Source organism: Culex pipiens, chromosome 3, assembly GCF_016801865.2.
Source record: "Culex pipiens pallens isolate TS chromosome 3, TS_CPP_V2, whole genome shotgun sequence".
NCBI lineage: Eukaryota > Metazoa > Arthropoda > Insecta > Diptera > Culicidae > Culex > Culex pipiens.
This window is the reverse complement of record NC_068939.1, coordinates 18,806,483-18,832,216: the sequence shown is the minus strand read 5'-3', so window position 1 is coordinate 18,832,216 and position 25,734 is coordinate 18,806,483. Positions and strand designations below refer to the sequence as shown.

Sequence of the window (25,734 nt, the reverse complement as noted above, 5' to 3'; positions counted from 1 at the left end):
TCTTGTGATGACACGAAGGCTTCTACCTTTGGCGGAGATGCTTGTATCATCAGCAAAAAGTGATTTCTGACATCCTGGGGGCAAATCAGGCAAATCAGAAGTAAAAATATTGTATAAAATTGGACCCAAAATGCTTCCTTGAGGGACGCCGGCACGTACAGGTAGTTGATCAGATTTGCTGTTCTGATAACATACCTGCAGAGTACGATCCGTCAAATAATTTTGAATAATTTTCACGATATAAATCGGAAAATTAAACCTTTTTAATTTCGCAATCAAACCTTTATGCCAAACACTGTCAAATGCCTTTTCTATGTCTAGAAGAGCAGCGCCAGTAGAATAGCCCTCAGATTTGTTGCTTCGAATTAAATTTGAAACTCTCAACAACTGATGAGTAGTTGAATGCCCAAGGCGAAATCCAAACTGCTCATCAGCGAAAATTGAATTTTCATTAATGTGTGTCATCATTCTATTAAGAATTATTCTTTCGAATAATTTACTAATAGATGAAAGCAAACTAATGGGCCGATAGCTTGAGGCTTCAGCAGGATTTTTATCCGGTTTCAAAATCGGAACTACTTTGGCATTTTTCCAACTACTGGGAAAATATGCCAAATCAAAACATTTGTTGCAAATTTTGACCAAGCTACTTAAAGTTGCTTCAGGTAATTTTTTGATTAAAATGTAAAAAATGCCATCCTCACCAGGGGCTTTCATATTTTTAAATTTTTTGATAATAGATTTTATTTCATTCAGATCCGTATTAAAAACATCATCTGATGAAAACTCTTGTTCAACAATATTCTGAAATTCTATTGAAATTTGATCTTCAATAGGACTCAAAACATTTAAGTTGAAATTATGAGCACTCTCAAACTGCTGAGCAAGTTTTTGAGCTTTCTCCCCATTAGTTAATAGAATATTATCACCATCTTTTAAAGAAGGGATTGGTTTTTGAGGTTTCTTAAGAACCTTTGAAAGTTTCCAAAATGGTTTGGAATAAGGTTTAATTTGTTCGACATCTCTTGCGAACTTTTCATTTCGCAGGAGAGTGAATCTGTGGTCAATAACCTTTTGCAAATCTTTTTGAATTCGCTTCAGTGCAGGATCACGAGAACGTTGATACTGTCTTCGGCGAACATTTTTCAGACGAATCAGAAGCTGAAGATCGTCATCAATAATGGGAGAATCAAATTTGACTTGGACTTTAGGAATAGCAATATTCCTAGCATCCAAAATTGCATTAGTTAAAGATTCCAAGGCTGAATCAATATCAGCTTTGGTTTCTAAAACAAAATCATGATTTAAATTATTCTCAATATGATGCTGATACCTGTCCCAATTAGCTTTGTGGTAATTAAACACAGAACTATTGGGTCTGGTAACTGCTTCATGAGAAAGTGAAAAAGTTACTGGAAGGTGATCAGAATCAAAATCAGCATGAGTCACTAAAGGACCACAATACTGACTTTGATTTGTCAAAACCAAATCAATTGTTGATGGATTTCTAACAGAAGAAAAGCAAGTTGGCCCATTCGGATATAAAACCGAATAAAGACCAGAAGTGCAATCTCTGAATAGAATTTTACCATTGGAATTTACTTTTGAATTATTCCAAGATTGGTGTTTGGCATTAAAATCACCGATGATCAAAAGTCGAGATCTATGCCGAGTAAGTTTATTCAAATCCCCTTTGAAATAATTTTTATTTTCCCCAGTGCATTGGAAAGGCAAATATGCAGCTGCAATCATAATTTTCCCAAATGAAGTTTCAAGTTCAATGCCCAAACTTTCAATAACTTTTAACTTAAAGTCACGTAACGTGCTATAAGTCATACTACGGTGGATAACTATTGCAACTCCACCGCCATTTCGATCCATTCGGTTATTAGTTATAACTTTATAATCTGGATCACTTTTCAAATAAGTGCCAGTTTTTAAAAATGTTTCGGTTATAACAGCAACATGCACGTTATGAACTCGTAAAAAGTTGAAAAATTCATTTTCTTTCGCTTTTAAAGAGCGAGCATTAAAATTCATAATATTGATGGAATTACTTAGATCCATGATTAAACTTCAGGGTAAGAACAACATCATTCGCAAATTTTAATCCAATCTGGATAGCTTCCATCATGGATGTAGCATTACTCATTGTTTGAATCAAACCAAACAGTGAGTTTTGCAAAAAAGTCATTTTTTCAAACGTAACATCGCCGAGATCAGAAGATCCCAAAGCGTTGCCAGCAGAAAAATTTTCAAATGAAATTTGAGGTACCTGCCCAATTTGAAGATTGGTAGAGGATTTAAAATTCGTGGATGAACCCGAACCTGAAACGACGTTGGCATAAGAAATACCATTAGTGTTACCTAACTTTTCCACGGTAGGGGTATTGTTCGAGTGAGACAGCACGAACGTTTGATTTAAAGATGCAGGTACAACCTGACTTTGAGAAAATTTCGGTTTGGATTTCGGCTGATGCTTAGCACGAGAATCCAAAACCTTTTTTCTGATGGGGCAATCCCAGAAATTTGATTTGTGATTTCCACCACAATTTGCACATTTAAATTGGGTGACTTCTTTCACGGGACAATTGTCCTTGTCGTGAGAAGAATCCCCGCAAACCATGCATTTTGGAACCATGGCGCAATGATCAGTACCGTGACCGAATGCCTGGCAACGCCGGCACTGGGTCAGATTCTGGCCATTACCGCCATGTTTCTTAAAATGCTCCCACTTTACCCGTACATGGAACAAAAACTGTACTTTGTCCAAAAGTTTCAAATTGTTGATTTCATTTCTGTTGAAATGAATCAGATAAAATTGTGAAGTCAAACCAAAGCGAGAAATATTCCCGTTTGATTTTTTCTTCATTGGTATTACTTGGGATGGGGCAAAGCCAAGCAACACCTTAAGTTCGTTTTTGATCTCATCCACCGACAAGTCGTTGGAGAGACCTTTCAGGACCGCCTTGAATGGACGAGCATTCTTGGTCTCATATGTGTAGAAATTGTGTTTGTGGTTTTTCAAATAACCAACAAAAGTTTGGTGATCTTGTAAAGATTCCGTCAACAAGCGACATTCTCCTCTTCGACCAAGCTGGAACGAAACCTTCAAATTGCAAGTTTCCTTGCAATTCTTCAGTTGCGTTCGAAAGCTGGCCAAATCGGAGACGGAAGTCACTACAATAGGCGGAGCCTTTACTCGTTTCTCGACGGCAGAAGGCTCAGTACGAGGAGAAGGATCCTTGTCAACAGTTTCGGATAAAACACCGAAACTGTTTGCCAATGGAATTGGAGGATTGACCTCACTTTCAGAATCAGAATCAGACCTCGGATGAGGCTGTTTTCTTTTTCTGTTTCCGTTAGCCGGCTTAGCGTTCAAACGCTTCACCGACGTAACGACCAAATCTTCAGAAGATTTGCGTTTACCTTTGTTTTGACGCATTTTGCAAGCAAAGTTCTCTTAAAAAGATGGCTTCGTTTGTAAAATACAACAAAATTTCAGGTGGGGTTAGTCTTGAAAAGACTGTTTAGAATTTTGGAAAATAACTCAGGTAGTCTTTAAAAAGACTGTGAATTTTGTTTGAAATAACTCTGAGCTTAGGTAGTAAAAAATACCGCAGCTCTAGTGTCCGTTGATCTCCTTTGCCTTTTTAGAGGCTGTACCTCAGCAACCATTGATCTAATATTCAATGTTTTTTGAAAGATTTTTTTTATCTTTTCAAGATTTTTTTTTTCAGAGTTGTCAAGATTGTTTATGTAGTACAGATATCAAGAGTCACGTTTTAACAAAAAAAAATTAGGTGCCTAACAATTGAAAACGGTGCACAATATTTTACACAAATTTTAAATAAAGATTTCTTAGTTGGAAATTTTATTCTAAATCTAAAAACAGCAATTCCCCACGAAAACAGCATGATTCGAAAAAAAAAGTTCTACGATCGGGCTCAAAATTTTTCTGGGGCTTTGCCGAAATAATTAGACCCGTATTTTTTTGTTTGGCCATTAGGGTGACCAACACCGTGTTAGGGTGGTCCAAAAAATTGCCATTTTCATCGATTTTTGCAAAAAAATCATGAGTCTACACCATTTCAACCGATTTTAACTGTCTTGAGTGCAAACGAAAGGGTATTAGATGGGCTTTCAAGGAAAAATAGTTAAAAGTTTCAAATATTTATCCTAACATTTGAAAAGTTTAAATGAAAACTTAAAATGCTTTTTAGAAGGTCTTTAATATTCCAAGATACGATTTTTTGAAAATAAAAACTGGGGTTAGACGCAAAGTGCGCAAAAACAGAAAAATTACGAAATCGACAAAAATCCACTTTTTTCACTAAATCTACGATAACTTAAAAATGTATGCGATGACCTATACATGTTAGGGTACCAAAATTTTCGTAATTAAAAGACGCAACGAGGAATCTGATAAAAATATCAGACATAGGTTCTTTGGTCCCGAGACCTTCAAAATAGCATTTTATGTTTTCATTGGACCTTTTCAAATGTTAGGCTAGATATTTGAAGCCTTTCTAATACCCTTTCGTTTGCGCTCAAGACAGCTGAAATCGGTTAAAATGGGGCCGAGTTCTTATTTTTCGAAAAATGTGGTTTTTGCTAAAATCGACGAAAATTGCCATTTTTCGGACCAACCCAACCACGGTGTAGGTCACCCTAATGGCCAAACAAAAAAATACGGGTCTAACTATTTCGGCCAAGGAACCCCCAAAAAAATGTTGATCCCAATCGGGGAACTTTTTTTTCGAATCATGCTGTTTTCGTGGAGAATTAAATCAAAAAGGATTTTTGACTTTTTTCAGGTTTTTTTTTAAATATTTTTATTTATTCAAAATATTGGCAAACGAATTTTGACAGAGTTTTGCCAAAGCTCGAAAGATACAATTGTTTGTCTTCTAAAAGTATAAAAAATGAGATTTTTTTTAATGGCTTTTTTGTAAAATCTATTTTTCTCGAACGAAAAGTCGAATTAAAAAAAAATGGAGTTACTCAGGCTTAAGACTTTTGAAATCTATACTTATTATTTAAATCAATTCAGGCGAAAATCTTCTTTGCAAAATGTTGCCCCCACTTCTTGATCCACAAACTTTCCCGCCAACAAAATCCATTAAATTATTTGTTTGGCTATTTCGAGAGCGTAATTCAAACTATAGCAAGCCGATTTCCCCCACTTAAACCAACTTCGCAGTCAGAATCCAACCCAGACGAAGGGAATATAAATTAAATTTGTAGCCACCAGAAAACCGTTGGAAAGGGAAAGAAACCTCACGGCTCATCATCGTCAGTTTTTCCAAACCCATTTCCCCCAACTCAGCCTGATACGGTAGCCAATTAACCCCCCCATTCAAGAGAGAGAGCCCGCCCAAGCTCGTGTGTCAACAGAGGAGTTCCCGGCTGGTCGGGACACTTCAAATCAGGTTGAAAATTGGGTGTGCTGAAAACTCTGGTGGGACTTGCGGTGTGGAAAATTCGCGGGACATTTCATTTCCGGCCGTGTCACGTGCACTTCAAGCGAGCGCAAACGCGAATTATGGGAAGAGACAGCGACGACGTTGACATCTCGAGAGAGGATGTCAGCCAGAACCAACAGGACGACTAGGGGTTGGATAAATTTAATTAGAATTTCTGGAGCAGAGAACTAGTTTTAGTTACGGAGTTCTGCTGAAGGAATATTTCTAATAAAATAACACAGAAATCTTTATCTCAGCTAGTTGAAATTCTCTGCTTGTGGAGACTATGACCAAATCAATTGAGCAAACTCATCGTAAGCGATACCTCATACTTCACAGACAATGACAAACATGTTTGCATTTGACAAACACCAACTTTGCAGCGATATGGACGTTCGATATGACTAGTCATCGTAGAAGTACTAAGCCATTTAGTTCGACCACAGTTCTCGATCAATTTTAATTGAAACAAATTTGGAACACTTGCCGAGCACCGTTCTGATTCAATCGAGCCAGTACCATCGTGCAAGCTAAGCGTGTCGAAAAAGTGCGTCCAAAGTTTAAGATATGAAACTAGTTGAAACATAAACCAGTTCAAGCTATCTCGTGTCGTCACTGATATCAGCTGAGCCAGATAAGAGATCCGTCGAAACCAGTTACTCAATTCACGAAATCAGTTCTGAACCTCCGTCCACGGCACAAGCATGACTTCCGCGATAATTCTCCTGGCGGTCGCCGTGCTCACCCTAGCCGGAACGGCTCAGAGTGCCAAAATCCTCGGAGTCATCCCATCCGGCGGTAAGTCACACCACTTCGTCGGAGCCGCCTACACGAAGGCCCTGGCCGAGGCTGGACACGATGTGACGGTCATTGCGGCTTTCCGGGAGAAGAATCCCCCCAAAAACTATCGCGAGATTGTGATGGACGATCTGTACGAGACGCTGTTGAGTGAGTAGCAATCCTCCGAATGTCTGATAGATGGTAAAGAGTGCTTCTTTTGTAGAATTCATGGAAAATCCGTTCGAGTTTCCGGAGATTCCACCGCTGATGCATCTGTACATGATGTACACCGAATTCGGGAAGTTCTCCAGCGAGTTCACCCTGAACCATCCCGAAGTTAAGGAGTTGATGGAGTCCGGTGAAACATTCGACTTGGTGATTGTCGAAACCTTCCTCACAGAAGCTATCTACGGTATGGCGCAGCACTTCAACGCATCGCTCATAACGTACTCCACGCTTGGGAACATCCTTTGGACCAGGGAACTAACCCGCAGCCCCGCTCCAACGTCCCACGTGGCCAACTTTATCCTAAACTACGTCGATAGCATGACATTTTGGGAGCGAGTCTGGAACACGATCGTGGACTGGTCAGATCGCCTCATGTACAACACGCTGCATTTGCCAGTGCAGAAGCAACTGTACGAGCAGGCATTCCCCAACGCAAAAATCTCCTTCGAAGAGCAGATGAAGAACGTTTCGCTGGTACTGCTGAACAGCCACTTCAGCTTGAGTTCGCCGCGACCGTATCCACCGAACGTGATCGAAGCTGGCGGAATCCAGATCGAAAAGGTTAAGCCACTGCCGGAGGACCTCCAGAAGTTCCTGGACGGCGCGAAGGACGGTGCAATCTACTTCAGCATGGGATCCTACTTGAAGTCAAACGAATTCCCGATCGAAAAACGGGACGCCTTCATCAAGGTGTTCGCGCGGATGAAGCAACGGATCGTGTGGAAGTTTGAAGACGAATCCATTACCAACCTTCCGAAGAATGTTCTGATCAAGCCGTGGATGCCACAGAATGATATTCTTGCGCATCCAAATGTCCAGGTGTTCATGACGCACGGAGGGTTATTGGGAGGCACTGAAGCTCTGTTCCACGGAAAGCCGGTCGTTGGAATCCCGATATTCGGAGATCAGACCATGAACGTACAGAGAGCCGTCAAAACCGGATACGGTGTGGAGTTGCTGTACAAAGATATCACTGAGGAGAACGTCGAGAATGCGTTAAATAAGGTCCTGGGAGATCCAAAGTACGCAAAAACGGCTCAACTGATCTCACAGCGGTACCACGACAAACCGATGAGTGCCAAGGAGACTGCCCTGTTCTGGATAGAGTACGTGCTACGGCATCGTGGTGCTCCACAGCTTCGATCTCCTGCGCTGGAGCTGTCATTCTTCCAGTATCTCGCGTTGGACGTGTATGGAACGTTGGCCGCCATAGTGCTTGTAGTGAATATGATGCTGTACTGGGTAGTTAAAAGTTTCCTCAGAAATCTCTGTGGTACTAAACCAAAGAAGAGTAAAAAGGTAGACTAACGTACGAAATACAGACTAGCAAAAACAAATAAAACGTTTTTATTCAAACCTGTCTTGGTACAGATAAGAGATAAGAAATCCAGCACCACTCTCAACAGCGTCTTACTCATTTCAAGACAGACTCTCCGCCTAGCATGACTTCAATGAGACTTTTTCTTATCGCACTTGCATTCGCTGACACGACTCGATGTGCCAAGATTCTCGGAGTCGTGCCCGACGGTGGCAAATCTCATCACTTAATAGGATCTGCGTACAGCAAAGAAAAGATATGACGAAATCCAGCATCCAAAGAGCGATCCACGACAAACCGATGGGCGCCAAGGAGACTGCCCTGTACTGGTTGGAAAACGTGATTCGGTATCAAGGTTCTCCCCAGCTACGATCTCCAGCCATGGCGTTGACACTGATCGAGTATTGCTCGATAGACGTGTACTCGCTAGTATTTATTGTTAGTACAGTCCAGACTCGATTATCCGAAGGCCTCGGAAAAATTTCACTTCGGATAATCGAAACTTCGGATAATCGAATCACGAAAAAAATATTTTTTTCGCTGTCTTATTTTTGATTGTCGAGCTTAAGTATGACCCCTAAACTACGCTAAAGTGATTTACATTTTTTTAATCCAAGATGGCGGTGACGAAATATTGAAAAAATGCATTTTATTATTTAATAAGCAATCAACTATTCAAATTTGACTAAAATGGGGTCGCAGAACTCGAATTTGATGTTTAAAACAAGAAAAAGAAAAAAAAAACGAAAAATTTGTTCGTGATTCGATTATCCTAAGTCCCATAAAAACCTTCGGATAATCGAACTTCGGATAATCGAACTTCGGATAATCGAGGCTCCGGATAATCGAGTCTGGACTGTATTTTGATTACGATTTCATTAGACCTAGCAACCCAAAAAGTTTATCATAAATGTATTTCATCAAAAGTTGAGAGAAATAAAAAGATTCACTAATCTCAGAAGCCCAACACACTGCTAGACTGTGACTATGAGCCGTTGCTGTTGGTTTTGTGCAATTATTTACTTTCTCGAGGATGCACTAACAGCCACTTCAATTTGAAGAGATTCCACTCGATTCGCTTTTCGCTCCAGGAAGGTAGCGCAAATTGTCCAGTCACACCTCAACCGCCGTCATGAACGGTCGCGGAATATTCACCCTAGTCACAATTGGCCTAGTAGGCTATGCCTCGGGCGCCAGAATCCTCGGGATACTTCCGATGGGCGCCAAGTCCCACAACATAATCGGAGCGGCTTACATGAAGGCACTGGCAGCGGCCGGTCACGAAGTGACCGTCGTAAGCCCGTACACTTTGAAAAGCCCACCGAAAAACTATCGGGACATTGAGCTAACCGGAATGTTGGAAGCGATGGACGACCAGGAGCAGAACCTGTTCAACTACAAAGGATCCGGCATTGGGTCATTCTTCATCATGATGTATGTACTGTACGGAAAGCTTCCGGAAGTGGTCGGCAAGCTCGTGCTACAGCATCCAAACGTAGTTAAGCTGCTAAATTCCAACGAAAAGTTCGACCTAGTTATAGTGGAGTCATTCCTCACGGAGTCGCTGTACGGATTTGCGCAGCATTTTGACGCCCCACTGGTAACGTACTCCACGTTTGGGAACTCCATGTGGACCAACGACCTGGTGGGTACGCCAGCCCCTCCGTCACACGTAGCGCACTTCCTGCTGAGCTATGCCGATCGGATGACGTTCTGGGAGCGATTGGTCAACACGGCGGTAACTGTTTTGGACCGGGTTGTGTTCGAGTGGTATTACCTGCCAAAGCAGAAGCGGTTTTACGAAGTGGGCTTTCCGAACGCTAGGATTTCGTTTGAAGATCAGATGAGGAACGTTTCGCTAGTGTTTTTGAATCAGCACTTCAGCGTTAGCAGTCCCAGACCGTACGCGCCGAACATGATAGAGGTCGGTGGGATTCAGGTGGAGAAGCCGAAGGCGTTACCAAAGGTGAGATTATTGATCAGGGGACGTACTGAATAAAGTAATACTATTTTTTTAGGATCTTCAAAAATATCTCGATGAAGCCGAGCACGGTGTGATCTACTTCTGCATGGGATCCAATCTCAAGTCCAAGTTCTTCCCAGTTGATAAAAGGAACGCCTTCCTTAAGGTGTTCTCCAAGTTAAAAGAGCGTGTGCTGTGGAAGTTTGAGGATGAAACGCTTCCCAATCAACCAGGTAATGTCAAGATTCAGGCGTGGATGCCTCAGAACGACATATTGGCGCATCCTAAGGTCAAACTGTTCATTACGCATGGTGGACTGCTTGGAACTTCGGAGTCCCTGACGCATGGAAAGCCCATGGTTGGAATCCCGATCTTCGGCGATCAAATGATGAACGTGGAGAAGGGAGTACGAGCTGGATACTCCTATCTACTGGACTACGATGATATTACAGAGGAGAGTGTTTCGAAAGCGATCAACACAGTTTTGGGAACTCCTTCGTATACGAAGACCGCACAGCTGATATCCCAGAGATTCCGCGATAGACCACTGACAGCTCAACAGACAGCTGTATACTGGGTGGAATACGTAATCCGACATGGAGGAGCTCCACATCTGAGGTCTCCAGCGTTGGATCTGTCATTGCTTCAGTATCATTTGCTAGATGTTTACGGAGTTTTAATGATATTTGCTATAGGATCAATATGGCTGATTATGTATACAGTGAGGATACTCTTAAAGAAGATAATCAAACCTTACAAATGCAAAGGTTCGAAAAAGAAACGTTCTTAAAACATTTCTCTAGAGTTAATGTTATCAATCAAATACAAACTGCTTGAAATCTTTTATTCATGGAGAGAATGTCATCGACTTGCCATAAATGGAAACTACAATACTCTTATCATCAACATTACAATCCATCAAAGATAAGAAATCGTTTCAAAGCATCCAGCTCTATTGAATCAACTACCGTAACATACCAGTCGTTGCTCGCCCGTCACCATGGACTCTTGCGCTTTACTTGCACTGGCCCTGCTGGGGCTGGTATGCTCGTCCGAGGGTGCCAAAATTCTCGGAATCCTTCCGACGGCCGGCAAATCTCACTACATAATCGGAGCAGCGTACATGAAGACCCTCGCGGAAGCCGGCCATGAAGTGACCGTCATAAGTCCGTTCCCGCTGAAGAACCCGCCGAAGCACTACCGCGACATCGAGCTGACCGGGATGCTGGAAGCGGCCGCCGGCCAAGACGAGGACATGTTCAAGTACAAGGGATCCGGCTTCGGGTCGTTCGCCATCATGCTGATGGTGCTGTACGGAATGTTTCCGGAAGTGGTCTGCAAGTTTGTGCTTCAGCATCCGAACGTGGTGGAGCTGTTGAAGTCGGATGAGAAGTTTGATCTCGTGATCGCGGAAACGTTCCTCACGGAATCGCTGTACGGATTCGCGCAGCACTTTGATGCCCCATTGATTACGTACTCCACGTTTGGGAACTCCATGTGGACCAATGACCTGGTGGGAACGCCAGCGCCACCGTCGCATGTAGCACATTTTCTGCTCAGCTTCGCCGATCAGATGTCGTTTTGGGAGCGATTGGGGAACGTAGCGGCAACGATTGTGGATCGTTTAGCTTTTGAGTTGTATTATTTGCCTGTTCAGAAGCAAATGTATAAAGAAGGATTCCCAAATGCAAAGATTTCGTTTGAAGAGCAGATGCAGAACGTGTCGTTGGTGTTCCTGAATCAACATTTCAGCGTTAGCAGTCCCAGACCGTACGCGCCGAACATGATCGAGGTTGGTGGGATTCAGGTTGAGAAGCCTAAGGCGTTACCAGAGGTAAGAATCTCCTAGTATTGATGATAAAAGTAACCAATAAATGTATCATTTAAGGACCTTCAAAAATACCTCGACGAAGCCGAGCACGGTGTGATCTACTTCTGCATGGGATCCAATCTCAAGTCCAAGTTCTTCCCAGAAGAGAAACGGAACGCATTCCTCAAAGTATTCTCCACGCTGAAGGAACGTGTGCTGTGGAAGTTTGAGGATGAAACGCTTCCCAATCAACCGGGTAATGTCAAGATTCAGGCGTGGATGCCCCAAAACGACATCCTAGCGCATCCAAAAGTGAAGCTGTTCATCACTCATGGTGGACTGCTTGGAACTTCAGAGTCTCTAACTCATGGAAAGCCCATGGTTGGAATCCCGATCTTTGGCGATCAAATGATGAACGTGGAGAAGGGAGTACGAGCTGGATACTCCTATCTACTGGACTACGATGATATTACAGAAGAGAGCGTTGCAAAAGCGATCAACACTGTTTTGGGAACTCCTTCGTATACGAAGACCGCACAGCTGATATCCCAGAGATTCCGCGATAGACCACTGACAGCTCAACAAACTGCTGTATACTGGGTTGACTACGTAATCCGACATGGAGGAGCTCCACATTTGAGGTCTCCGGCGATGGATCTGTCATTGCTTCAGTACAAGCTACTGGATGTTTACGTGGTTCTGTTAGCGATAATTATGTTAATAGCTTCTTTGAACTTCTACATTGCAAAAGTTATACTAAGAAAGTTGTTCAAATCTAAAAAAGCTAAAGGAAATAAACAAAAGAGGTCGTAGATTTGCTCATGATTCAGCAAAATTGAAAATGATTCGTTTTTTTTTGCAATATCACTGTTCAGAATAGGTCACTGATAAAAGGTCTTCGCTGCTGATAAGATATATTCACTGATTGTTCTACTACTAGTGGTACAAAGCGTCTGCTCTTCACCTTGCGCTGATAAGAGTTCGCTCCGTAACTCCTCCCCCACTTTAATTGCCCTCCGAAAAACCGCTTCGCCACCGCGTCCGTCATGACCCCCCGGAGACTCATCCGTCCTGCCAAAAAAACATCTCAAAACGGGGTCATTAAATCTGCTCCAAAACGTTCCACGACCCGCAAATAAAACATGTCGCGACTCATAAAATCGTCACGTTCCACATTTTTTTCCTTCTGCCTCCAGTTGTGGTCATCTTCGAAGGAAAAAATGTACGAACCAACCAAAAAGGGGTGTTCATCCACGGCCTAAACTCCCTTTACGACCTGTCCGCGGACAACCTCCCTCGCTCCAGAGCTCCGGAATGAAATATTTACAAGGGTAATCGTAAACATTAGGACTTACGGAGTGATCCACGCGTTCGTGCGCGTCGCCAAGAAAACCCATAAATTGGCCCGAAGGGTGTACTCTCGGCTGACTAATTCATTTTCTGGCAACACTGCTGGTAATGGATTCGGTCGCCGGTCACGGCCAATGGCTGGTTTATTAACGGGTTCCAATTAGGTTGGGTGAAAAATTAACCCCCCCTGGTTTGTTGTGACAGGGTTGGAAAATTATTAAAGCTATCAGTGTGGTGCTGGTGCTTCTGATGGAAATCTTGGACGGCAGTCATGGCGGACATCATTTTTTATTTACCTTTATGAGCAGTTGAAGACTGTTGGTGCGCTATCGCGGCAAGGAAATCGCAAGCCTTTTTATGAGCTGTCAAGCTAATGAAAAGATCTTGGGAATAGATGAACACATTAATGTGAATAATTAATCAGGTCGTGGCCCGTCTGGGGTGTGCTTGAAATATTTTCAAACAGAAGTCTATGCAACTAAAATAAAAGGATATTGGGTTATTTTTCTAAATTAAATATTTATTTTTATGGGTGCGGGACATTCCGCCTAAAGTCGTTTCACCGAATGGAAGAAAAATCGACAGAAAACTATTTTTTGAATTATTTAGTAGGATTATTTTTATACATTTCAGTGAGTTTGTGCATTCTTTTTCAGCATTTCTTTTGAACGTGAGGAGTTCTTTAAAAATAAAATGGATTTTCAAAAAAAAATATTTCCTCGAGCTTTAACATTAAAAAAAGTGTAGTTCTTTGAATTTTTGTAAATAAGCTGTTTTTTTACTAAATATAATTTCTGTGATTTTTTGCATTGATTCAAGCTAAACAAGCTTTGAAAAAAAATCAGCTCTTTGAAAATAAATTGGAATTAATACATTTAATTCTATTGATTATAATGACTTGTACGAGTTTTTAATCCTTTCAACATATAACATTTTTTACAAAACAATTTGTTTTTGAAATAAAAGTTCCATGTGTTTTACCATTTTATCAAAATAAGAATGTTTTTCAAATATTTCAGAATATAATTGTTATTAATTACTGTGAGTTTCTTTTGGAGTAAGCAGCTCTTTAAAAATAAATTGGACCTAAAAAAATATTTCAATGCGTTTTTGATTTTTTAAACCTTGATCAGGTCTTTTTAATACACTCTGAAAAATAAGGCATATTTGAATCAACAAAACATTTTGTTGATATGCAAATCAAGATTTTTGTTGAATCAACGCTAAACGTCACAGTAAATTTTTAAAAACAACAAGAGATTTTTGTGGAATTGAGAAAATCAAGGTTTGTTTCCATGCAAAATCGGCGTTGATTATATTCAACAAAATTTGAAAAAAAGGCTTTAAGCATGCATTCTATTTAATAAGCAGGTATTTTTAAAGACAGTATTTTTGTGTGTATTTTTGCATTCTTTTAAGCCTGAGAAGTTCCCTTTTAAAAATGAGCGGATCAAAAAACATGTCTGAATTAAAAAAGACTTATAATTATTTTTTTTTTGTTAAATTGCAGTCACTTTTTTTTGAAAATAGTGCCATTTTATTTGTGAGAAGTCCTATTTGATACAAACATGAGCAGTTCTTTGGAACCAAAATTGAAAAAAAAAATTAAGAAAAGAACATAATTGAGTGGTTCTCTACAATTTCTCAATTTTGATTTTCATTTTTTGATTTAGATAAAACTTTTTCGAAAGAAGTTGTTTTGCATTATTAGTTTTTCCGTACAAATCTCTATACAATTTTTAGGGCTGGTCATACAAAATGGGTATGTAAATTTATAAGATTCTGTTTCATGAGAAGGGATATCTGATTGATTGGCTGTCTTCGGCAAAGTTGTAGGTTAAGATTTGGACCTAGAAATATAGGTACATGGAAAAAAAAATCCCGTCTCTTTAATAATATTTAAGTTTTCATGCTTAAAAGTAGAAGCTTTTAATAGAGACAACAAAAGATCTGGGGGTCGTTGAAGTGCATGGTTTGATTGATGCCTTCAAGTTGAATTCCCAGAATAACTTTTATTTTTATTTTTTTAATATGTTTTAGGGGACTTAAAAAGATAAATTTTGATCCATAGAGCGTGTTTAAGGATGATTTTTTGTAAAAATAGTGTACAAAATATAATTTTAAAGCAAAATTGAATTCGCAATCGAAAAGTACTTAACAATTTTATTGATAAAATGTACCATTTTTAAGATATAGCTACTTTTAGGCACACCTTTTTGATTTTTTTAGGGTTTTTTTTTATTTTAAAAATAGTTCATGAAAGGAGTTTTTTTTGCTAATTAGCTTGTAATTATTAACTGAAGATATTTCAATACCATTGGTTTGATTTAAGTACTATCAATTGAAAATTTGAGAAACTTTCTGATCTTTTCAGTAAAAATAATTTAATTTTTTTATTTAGCTTTTTTGCCCGAAATATGAAATGACAAAATTTTTCTATTTGTAGACCTTTTCAAAAATTATGCATAAATTTTAAATAATGAAATTATTGTCATAAAAAAGATCTAAAATTTTGTCAAAAGTTTCATTATTTAACATTGAAGATCGAACCAATAGTTTCCGAGATATCGTCTGTTGAAAATTACTGACTAGTTAGGAGACACTTAGAAATACTCATTTCCATTTTTCTTTCTTCTCAAAAAATAATTGACCAATTTTCAAAATCTCAGAGGGAAAATTGTATAAAGTTTTTGCACCTTTTCTGATTTTTTTTTTCAAGTAGTAGTTTTTTGAAAATAACTTTTTTAAAGTTGTTTGCCCAATTTTCGACATTTTCAAAAGATGTCTTTTTTAGTCCCTTGAAACATTTCGAAAATTTCTTAAATAAAAAATTTTTTTATGGGAAATCAATTTTTCAAGTAAAAATAAAAATAAGAAATCGTTTTTTTTCATGTACCTATTTTTTCTCAAAATTTCAAAATTGATCAGAAAATTCCTTCTGAAGATACCGAATTTCGTACAATTACATACTCTTTTTATGACTAGCTCCCGAAATTGAATGGAAAAAATAATGATGCAAAATTACTTCTTTTGATATAGGAATTACAAGTACGAATTTTCATCCAAATCACAGTATACAAAGAGAAGTAGATTTGCGAAAACGTAAAAAACTACTCAATTTCAACTTCTTATTTAAAAATAATATTTAAAAATTTATTTTTGAGAGTTTTTATAACTAACAAATATGAACAGTTCCTTGGAATCAAAGTTGAAGAGTTCTCATGAAAAAAAAATATTCTGATTTTTTTAAACATTGTCAGTAACTTGACAAATAATCACCTTTTTTTTTGTAAAATGGTTGGAATTTCAAATTGAATTGCTGATTTGCATTTTTTTTCCAACTAGAAAAGTTCTTTGAATTATTTTGATGAGAAAAAAAATCAAAATCATTCTGTGGTTTTTTTTTGCATTCTATTAAACATTAAAAAGTTTTTCGAAAAAAGTTTTTGTGAGATTTTGCTTTATTTGAGATAAAACAGTTCAAACATCATGCAAAAAAACGATGTTCCGGCTTTAGGCGAAATGCCTAGTTAGCAAAATGTCTTTTTGGCGAAATGTAACAGATTCATAAAAAAATACTAGAAAATGACTTCATTTGAATTAAATTGTACAGATTTCTTCAAACTAAAAGTATCATTTTTCGTACCTAAGTTGGCAAATAAACTAAACGCAAAAGTGCCTAACTTGTTCAACCAACAAAGCAAATCCTTCGCCGAATCTTTCCTAGTTTCCTTCAAGTACGTAGCGCCCCTCCACTTTGAGGAGCAATTCCAATCAACAAACGACGACGAACCGGCGGCAGTCACTGGGCTGCTCTCGCAACGGAAAACTTTCCGCCACGAACTCAAATATTTGACCCAAACATTATCCTGTCAGTCATTCCGAGGTTTTCCGGTCGGGTGTGTCCTCTTGCTTCCGTTGCTGGCTGTGCCATCGGCGAACTCTTTCTGTTGTGGTTTAGATAGAACTCAGGAGAAAAAAAAGAAACAAGACACAAAATTGTTTTGCACTCCTTCTTTTTTTTGCTTGCATTTCCTTATTGGCTCGTGCACCGAAACAAAGTGCAACTTTGAGTACTTCTGAGACTTGGGGAGGTTAATCCACCTAGTGATATTTTTGAATAATATTTTTTTAAAGAAAACATACAATTTTCAAACATTTAATTTAACTTTTTTGTGTGTATTTCTTCAGATATCATTTTTTTTATAAATTTCTAATTTCAAATTTTTCCCAAAAACCGAAAAGTAACCCTCAATTGCATGGCATACCAATAAAGACACAGAGATACACAAGTAGTTTTGATGTTTTAGTTGAAAGTTTTTTTTTCTGTTCAAACTCTCAACTGTTTTGAATTTTAAAAAGTTCGAACAATTGCCTCCCACTGCTCGTATGTTCGCCCCCTCCCCCGGATTTTCCCAGCGGAAAATTGAAACAACTCTCAGAGCAGTCAAAGTTGTCCTTTCAGGGCATGAGACATTTTTTTTCTGCTGTTAGTGCTCGTTCATTTTCCGAGGGAGTAATTATTCAAAATTTTGAAGGTTCGGTTTCATGCCTCGAATTTTTAATGAAGCACAAAACCGTTAGACGGTCCTCGCCGGCTGTCATTCGGGGGACAGTCTTTTTTTCTTTAAATAAAGAGACTAATTATTGCGTTTATTTCTTCTGCCGAAAGGAGAAACACGAGAAAAGTTTCGCCGGTGAAAATTGCTGCTGCATCGCGAACGCTGGTTGTGCCCTGATTGTTAATCCCATTACCGGAAATTAAGTCGGCCTAATCTTAAATTGATCAAATCAGTGCCCGTGTTGCAACGGGGCCCCCATCAAATGGGACTTGGGACGCCTCGCTGTCAACTCTTGCTCAGACTCGGCAGACTGACAAATGTCTGAATAATGAAGCAATTCAACGCACCAAGGGCTCAACTCGTCCTTTTCAGTCCCAAGTAGGTGTCAACTGGTGCAACAACTTGACGAGCTCTTATCATAATCAAGGATTTCTCTAAAAGTGCACCGTTGAAAATTTTTCAACATAACTGGAAACACGGATTTTTTTCAAATTGATTAACAACTTTTCAAATATAGCATATCACAAAAAAAAATCTCAAAAACAAAAAAAAAACACTTTTTTACGGTGTCCCCTTAATTTCCCAGTAACGATGACGGATGAGGACACGGGTTCCACCGAGACCCGGGCCGGCCCGAGAGTTGAGTGGGCGTAAGCCCACTCACGAGTCGACATCAAAGGTTGGCTGTCCTTCAGGACAGCGTCGTTGGCTGGCTTTCCGTCCTCTTTCGTAGACACTAATTAGCTTAGCTGGGTTGGTTGGCAGCAGCCTTTCCTCGACTGCCATCGTTAAAATATAAATTTTAATAAATCTACCTTTTTTTATTTTATCAAATCTTTCTTAAATAAATGTTGCCAGTTCAAATAAATTCAATAATAAAACGTATAATTAAATTCATGGGCACTCAAAGGTTAACTCACTTCCTTCCAGTTGTTTTTTTTTGGACATGAGCACTAAAAGTGTTGATGGGATGTGGCACTTCAAAGCTCTGCAAAAGATTCACGTGGGAGCACTTCTAGATGGTCACAAAGATGCGTATCTCTTTTGATAATCCTGGCGGAATGACTTAATTACTGCCAAAGGATTGTGAAAGTAATTTCAATTCTGCTAAGTTTTCATTGACGCTTCATAAAGCTCAAACATTTTTTGTAGAACAAAAAATTTATAAAAAATCTAAAATTTAAATAAAGTAAAATTTTGAATTTCAAGCTTTAATTTTAAAATTATGAATAAGGAGTGTCTGAAATTTAGATTCTGTCTAACAATACTTAAGATCTGATAGTAGTTATGCTTTTTATCATAAATAATCATATTATCTCAAATTTCTTGAAAATATTTTTTTCCCAAAGTTTGACGTCTTTGTCGAATCTATGATATCATGAAATAAGGTGACTACAATTGGGTCCTAAAATGATGCTTAGATTGCTGATATTATTGTTTACAGTGATAAAGCTTATTTTTCTGAGTACAATGACCCTTTGTACGACCACAAAGAGTTTGAAATGGATTTTTAAATCAATTTTGAAAAATTAATCTCGCGGTCCTTCTTGACAGAAAAGCTCCTACTTGACAGCTCGTTCCAAGGGGACCAGACTTAATCCATCAAAAAATGTTGTCTTGTCAATTTTTTTTTTGCATTAAAATGAAAAAAAGTGATCAGAAATGGTTTTTAATCGTATTTTTACCGTTGCACATAAAAATTGACATAGGGCTTTAGTACCCAATTGGCTTTTGGAATGGTTCGAAGTCAAACTTAGCTTGGTAGAGAAGAGTTAAAATCACCTCAGGAAATATGTTTTGATCATTTTTTTTATAGTTTTGAAATTAAATTAGGCCGTTGCAAATATTTTAATCATTTTCTAAAAAAACTTCAAAATTTTATTGGAAATAGAAGTCTAACCATCATAACAATTTGAAATGCATTTTCCTGCGTTTAGAATCATATTTAGCATGTCTGGGATCGATCAAAAATATTTTTTTTTTAGAATTCTTATGTACAGCACACCGCAAAATGTTTTTATTCGGTGAAAAAAAAATAGTTAATACATGGATATTTCGAAAACTAATGATTGTAAAACAACTGGGCAGGGGTAAAATGCATTCTAAAAGACTTTTTTCATTCAAATATTAATACCATGGCTTGTTATTTTAAATTATAATTATTTGTTTTTTTTTTTTAAATTAATTTCAAAAAATATTAGCAACGGCCTGACTTATAATTACTGGGAAAATGCAAAAAAACACATTTAATAGGAAAACGGACTACATTTTTTTATTTCTGTGGGCAATTTTCCATAAAGAACAAATAAAATCAGAAACTGGAAAAACTGGATTTACAAGTATCTTTAAATTAAAATACATTTTAAGTAAAATAAGTTTCACATTGATTGTGGAACAGTATAAATTTACTTTTTCATAAAAAAAATTGTACACAAAATAATGTATTTCTAAATCAAAGGGTTATAAACTTAGTTAAACAAACATTTAAACGTGATTTTTGAAATAAAAAAGTCCACTAAGTTTTGTTAAACAAGCGGAAATAAATGTTTGGAAATGAAAAAAAATAATCAAAGTTTTTTGTTACAAAAAAAATAATATAAAATATTTTTTTGCCTCATGATTTTTTTTGGGAACAAGAAAATCAAATACAATTTGAAATTGCTTTACAGCAGCGATTTTTCCAGATTTTACCGCCTTTAAAAAATATTAAAATTGTCCGAAATCGGAAAGTTTAAAAGCTAAAACAAACAAGCAACTATTTCTTCTGGCTGTGCTCTGGCATAAAGTTTTTAACTAATAATACATTTACATTTACAGGAGCAGAAAAAAAGTTGGTCGACTTACAGATTCGTAAAAGGGGTCGTCCATAAGCCACGTGGTCACCGCGTTTTCAAACAAAAATATTCTTTCCTTGTTTAGGAGGTAATTTTGAGCAACTTTTATTCTATGAAAATCTTTACTTCTCTTAATTGATGTTTCAGCAGTAATAACCAAATTTGTTATTTTTTATTGCTAAATTTAACTTTAACTGGGGGCAAATTTCGACCAATTTTCCATAACCTAAGTATTACTTTTAATTCAGCTAAATATGGCTAGAACTATGGTAAAGTTTTGATCATTTTTTTAGGATAAAATGTTGGCCAGGAAAATGTCTTTATTTCAAAACTTGTATAAATTGTTTCAAAATTGAAGGTGATTTTTTTAATTATTGTTATAAAATCATTAATTTGTCCCAAAGTTTTCTAAGGGTGTTATGCAAAACATAATCTAGTATTTTTTATATTGCTAGAAAGTACCCAACATGGATTTTTTTCAAGTTAACTATTTTGGTTATTTTCTCATGGATAGTTTTCCATGTTTCATTTAAATTTTATATTTTATCAAAAGTTGAATAAATTTTGAATGCCGTCAGCCAACGTTTATTGATAAAATTCAGCATTTTAAAATATGTAATATTTAATTGGAAAAAGGTTAGGTTCAAAATTTAAAATAAGCAAGTCATTAGAAAACAATATCAAAATCAGTTATTTACTGTTGCAAAAACCTAATTTCACCAATAATTAATTGAGTTATCGGGATCCTTTTTTTCTCTATTATAGAATTTTCATGTCAATTTTTGATAACAGAATGAGCTATTTTTCGAACAAATCTCTTTTATTATTCAATGTTATTTTAAAAGTCAATCTGGGAATATTAATAACAAATCTTGACCTCCTGACATTAACAAGGCTTGGACTTTTCCAGTTATTTCTACCTGCTCGGGAAAGTAACATGAAACAAGTAGAATCATCAATCCCAAGAATTTACGACAATTAAAAGTTCTCGTTTCTGAAAGTATTTCAATATTCAAAACTGGTTTAAAAAATGCTTTTTGGTGAATTTTTACATCGTAGGGTCTTCGATGGTTAGAAAGCTGCATGTAAATACTGCGTGGTTTATGGATGATCCCCAAAAAGATCTTTCAAATTCAACAATTTTGAAAACATCGTTTCTGGAGGGTTTTTTTTTCATGGAAATGCGAGACTTCAGGTCGCAAAGATTTTTTTTTTCCTCGCATATATTAATATCTTGTGATAGAGTCGCCAGATCTGTAACCTTGTAATGTTTTTTTTAAAGCTCTGAAAACAATTTGAAATAAATCATAGCAAAAATCGTCAACTTCAATATTAATGAAAGTACAAATAAGATTAGGTAGTACTCCATTTGAACAAAACTGTTCCCGAAAAGGACTACATAAAAAAGTAAATCTTGTGTTAAAAAATGCAACACGTCCTCAAACATTGCACTTTTGTTGTCTATGTTGCAACAATTGCCCAAAAACGCTCTCCCTTCGCCGAAAGTAAACACAAAAACCCACAAGTAGATTGAATAAAAATATCAAAACACAGCCACACACGCTGAACCCAAATAGTAAAAAAGGGCAGGGATTCGTTCCGGCCAAAATCAACACCCAGCCGACCGTGGCCAGATGGGTCACAGCCAAGTTAGGGATTCCGTTCGAGAAGGAGCTAAAGTGGATTTATGTCTTCTTTCCCCCCGCTCCAAAAGTGGCCTGTTCTAGCCGATATCATCAGTTTTTGCTTGTCGGTGGTGAAGGAAAAAGGCGAAAATTGTCACTACTTCTATTGCCAGTCAGCGATTTTTAACCTTTTTCGATGCTGTCGGCAGAATAAGAAGGAAAAAGTGTACTTTTTGCTATAAGCCCTATATTTTTGTCTTTTGGTTTCGATTGAGACGTTTGAGGACGCTGATCATTTGTGGGTAGGACGAGATTTGAGAAAGTGCCGAACTTGAACATTGTCTTCTGTTTGATGAACACATTTGAGGAAGGTTGTTGTCTGTCGAATGTCGATAGAAATAATGATACAAAAACTTCAAAATATCATCTACATGTTTTTAATGAAATTATATTGAGGTTTTAAAATTAAGAAAAATATGAAATGAAAAGAAATCAAAATTAGAAAAAATCAAAAAAATCGATCGAACTTCGCACGTCCCAGAATGACCCGCCTCGACCACCTTCAAGGTCCGGAGCTTTGCGGTTTTGCGGTGCTCCACGTATTCGGTGCCATCGGCTAGTCCAAAACCTGCCACTTTTTGTACCCGGGAGGACAACGCCAACAACGACGAGGACCGTGTCCTAATGAATTGCCTACACCACACACACACACACATGATCACACATCTAGCGAAAGGACCTTTTTCTCCCGTTCGTCGTTTCCTGTTGAGTGTCTCGGGGTGTCGAATTCAATTAATGCAATAACCAAACTGCCAATCAATAATTAATTTGATTGGGTCGTGGGGAGGAGGGGTTAAAAAGGATCTGCCTCTCGAAAAAAAGAGGACGACGTGTAGGTTGTTGCTGCTGCTTCTTTGAGGACGAGTCCGGCGAGCACGTGAAAGGATCCACGTGTGTCTTTAGTTTGGGGCAGCTAACGATGAGCAAGGCATACAAATTACAGTTTGGAGATGAGAGTGTGCAGAAGTGATAATTGAGCTAATTTTAATTGAATGGTAGTTCTTTCGACATTTTTTTATTATTTAATGATTCTCAGTAGAGTAATTCTCTACAATTTTAAAATTTTTATCAAAATTAAATTAACATTCTGTTTTCCCAAATTCTTCAATTTTTCATCAGAAACAGTAAAATTGCAACCCGCTCCATCACTCATCTCCGAACAGAAAAACGTTCTTCATTCAGCCAATTTACTTAAATGGTTAGTTCATTTCCGCAACACAAAAAGGGCGACTTGTCGTAAAGTTGTCCAAACTGATGGAGTATAAATTTCACTATTTCATTCCAGGGCGACAACGCTGGCGAAGATTTTGGCCACGGTTCGACCCTTCCTGTGTGTAATGAATGGGGATCTATTCATGACCCCGAAGAAGGGCCCATAGATAAATAAACATTATCATCGTTATAAAATTAACGAAATAAAATTGCAAATTATGAGCTCCCGTGAAGCGCTGACTGACGGCATTTTCATAGAAAGCACATAAACCCCACTCCACTCCCCTTTCCCGGGGATAAGAGCCGAGAGCAGGGAAAAGCATATTTCATTTTAAAGTCCCCGGAGTAAGGGCGGACAAGCCGGTGACAGATGGCCACCAGCAAGGGTTTCCAGAAGCGTTTATTACTTGCCAGTCTGCCAATTAATTACTCAAATTACTGGTCCAAACTGATTAATTACATAAATTACTTAATTACTTTTCACTACGACAAAAAACATTTAATTTAAATTTAAGTATTCATTTCTACGGTTCTAAACTAAATTATTAATAAATACCCAAGTAACCACCCAGCACTAAAAGAAATCATAAATTGGCTGCTTAACAGCACAGAAAAGCAAATTAGTCATAAAACAGCTAAGCTCAACACAAATCAGCTCTAAAACAAATGCTCTAAATGAAGCTGAAATAGAGCTCATTTGATGCTGCCACTGGCAACACTGCAACACAATATTTCATCAAACTGGCAACACTATATTGTTTCGTGTAAGAGCGAAAGAGACAGCACCAAGAAGTAAAACTAAATATATTTCCTACTCTTTCATCCATTTAACCAAAATAAATCGAGCCAGGAGCAAAATGCCGACAGCTTGGAAGAGATATCTTTGGGTGAAGAAATTGTTCGCTGTTTTCATCTGTTGGTAAGCCTTTTCATCATTTCATCATTTTAAAGTATATTCTAATCAAAGAAAGAAACATGTTTCAGGATGAACAAAATTTCAGGTATCAACTTCTACTGTTCCGGAGGCCTTCGCGACCAGACGAATATTTACGGAAATGGAGGAAAGCAGAGATTTCATTTCGTCAAAGCTGGATCATCCGGCTTCGTAAACCCAGTGGACATCGCATGGACATTTCCCGGTAAGCTTGTGGATAGTAACAAAAAACGACGACAAAAAGGAACATCTCAAGGAACGTCCCCCAACTCTCTGGCATGTGTGTTCTGGGGGCTGTGCAATTATTATCTTTAAAGCTTTAATAAATTATCCTAAATCTGCCAAAAAAAGTGTTTTTCCTCAATATTACCGAAACTTCGTAGTGGCTAAGTGGCTTGCGCCCAACCCGAAAAAAACCCAGGCGATCGTTTTTTGCAAGACCGGGATCGTCGAACCACAAACAAACATCACCTTCTGTGGACAAACTGTTCCGCTGTCGGAGACCGTAGTCAACCTTGGGCTCAAATTGGATCGGAACCTGACCTGGAAGCCTCAAGTGAACGATGTGGTGATGAAAACGTACAATGTGCTACGAACTTTCCGCCGGTTTGGCTCGGTACTGTCAACGCAGACTAGACTCAAGTTGGTGCAGGCGGTGGTGATGCCGATCTTCTCCTACGGCGATATCATCTACACTCCGGGCCTGTCAGCTGCACTGAAAGGACAGCTGCATCGCTGCTTCAAGTCGGCCGTACGGTTCGTCTACGGCCTCCGACGACGAGACACAACAGCAGCTGTTCGCGACAACATCCTGGGAGTGGATTTGCCGTCCAATCAACGCCTAAGGATCTGCTGCTTCATGCGGCAAGCGTACCACGGCAGCCTTCCCGAGTACATCCAGCAGCACGTGCAGCGAGGACAACTGGAACGAGCGCGCTGTTTCATCATCCCCAGACACACTACTTCCAGTGGGAAAAGTGTACTGGTGTACGGAGCCACTTGCTGGAACGGATTGCCGATCGAGGCAAAGACAAAAACAACCCTATTTTCGTTTAAAAGCTGTGTTAAACAACTAGTTTAAGCCTTCCGCATCTAACTTGGATTTTTAGCTTTATTTGGAACCATTTGGTTGGTTTATTTATCTCCGTTTTCTATCTTAAAGTTACCTCCTTAACCTGATAAAAAGTTGTAAACTAACAGGCTCTCGTCACAAATAAACAATCAATTACAATTACAATTACAATATAAATGTTTATATTTTAGAGCATGAGAAATCTGCATTGAGATGGAGCATTTAACTCACCAACGAAACAGTTTTATAGGTCTGAAATCATACTGGGAAATTCATTCCCCGTTTAGCCGTGAGGACACAGTCACAGGAATCACCAGGACCACATCAATTCCCAGCATCAAATCGTCAACACCGCAAGTTTAAGCAAATAATTCAACTTCCCCACTCGGTCAGCTGAGTCGGCAAAGTAGTAAACAACCCGAAAATAGAATTGAGAGAAGCAGAGAAGAGAGAAAAAGAGACAACAACATTTTTGCCTCTCCATTTTTTTTTTTGACATTTTGCAGGGTTGGAACAACACC

The 25,734-nt window shown here is 38.3% G+C and overlaps 3 protein-coding genes across 13 annotated transcripts in view; 2 read left to right on the top strand and 1 right to left on the bottom strand.

Moving 5' to 3' along the window:
* LOC120423649 (calmodulin-binding transcription activator 1-like) overlaps positions 1-25,734 on the bottom strand; it is a 380,253-nt gene that overhangs the window by 211,583 nt on the left and 142,936 nt on the right. The window lies entirely within an intron of this gene.
* LOC120423651 (UDP-glycosyltransferase UGT5-like) lies at positions 5,959-10,636 on the top strand. The gene is made up of 5 exons (XM_039587534.2): positions 5,959-6,413; positions 6,469-7,599; positions 8,147-8,233; positions 8,970-9,757; positions 9,810-10,636. Exons 1-5 carry the CDS (start codon positions 6,170-6,172, stop codon positions 10,542-10,544), a joined length of 2,985 nt encoding a protein of 994 aa, XP_039443468.1. The 5' UTR covers positions 5,959-6,169; the 3' UTR covers positions 10,545-10,636.
* LOC120423650 (UDP-glycosyltransferase UGT5-like) lies at positions 10,730-12,399 on the top strand. Its single transcript, XM_039587533.2, has 2 exons — positions 10,730-11,588; positions 11,643-12,399. The coding sequence occupies exons 1-2, from the start codon at positions 10,755-10,757 to the stop codon at positions 12,375-12,377; spliced, it is 1,569 nt and encodes a 522-aa protein (XP_039443467.1). The 5' UTR covers positions 10,730-10,754; the 3' UTR covers positions 12,378-12,399.

Bases quoted from the DNA above. Each gene is read 5' to 3' on its own strand.
- LOC120423651 (XM_039587534.2), top strand. From the start codon at position 6,170: ATGACTTCCGCGATAATTCTCCTGGCGGTCGCCGTGCTCACCCTAGCC. The intron at 6,414-6,468 runs GTGAGTAGCAAT...CTTCTTTTGTAG, and splicing joins TCTGTACGAGACGCTGTTGA to AATTCATGGAAAATCCGTTC. The intron at 7,600-8,146 runs GTGCTCCACAGC...TTCGGTATCAAG, and splicing joins GTACGTGCTACGGCATCGTG to GTTCTCCCCAGCTACGATCT.
- LOC120423650 (XM_039587533.2), top strand. From the start codon at position 10,755: ATGGACTCTTGCGCTTTACTTGCACTGGCCCTGCTGGGGCTGGTATGC. The intron at 11,589-11,642 runs GTAAGAATCTCC...GTATCATTTAAG, and splicing joins AGCCTAAGGCGTTACCAGAG to GACCTTCAAAAATACCTCGA.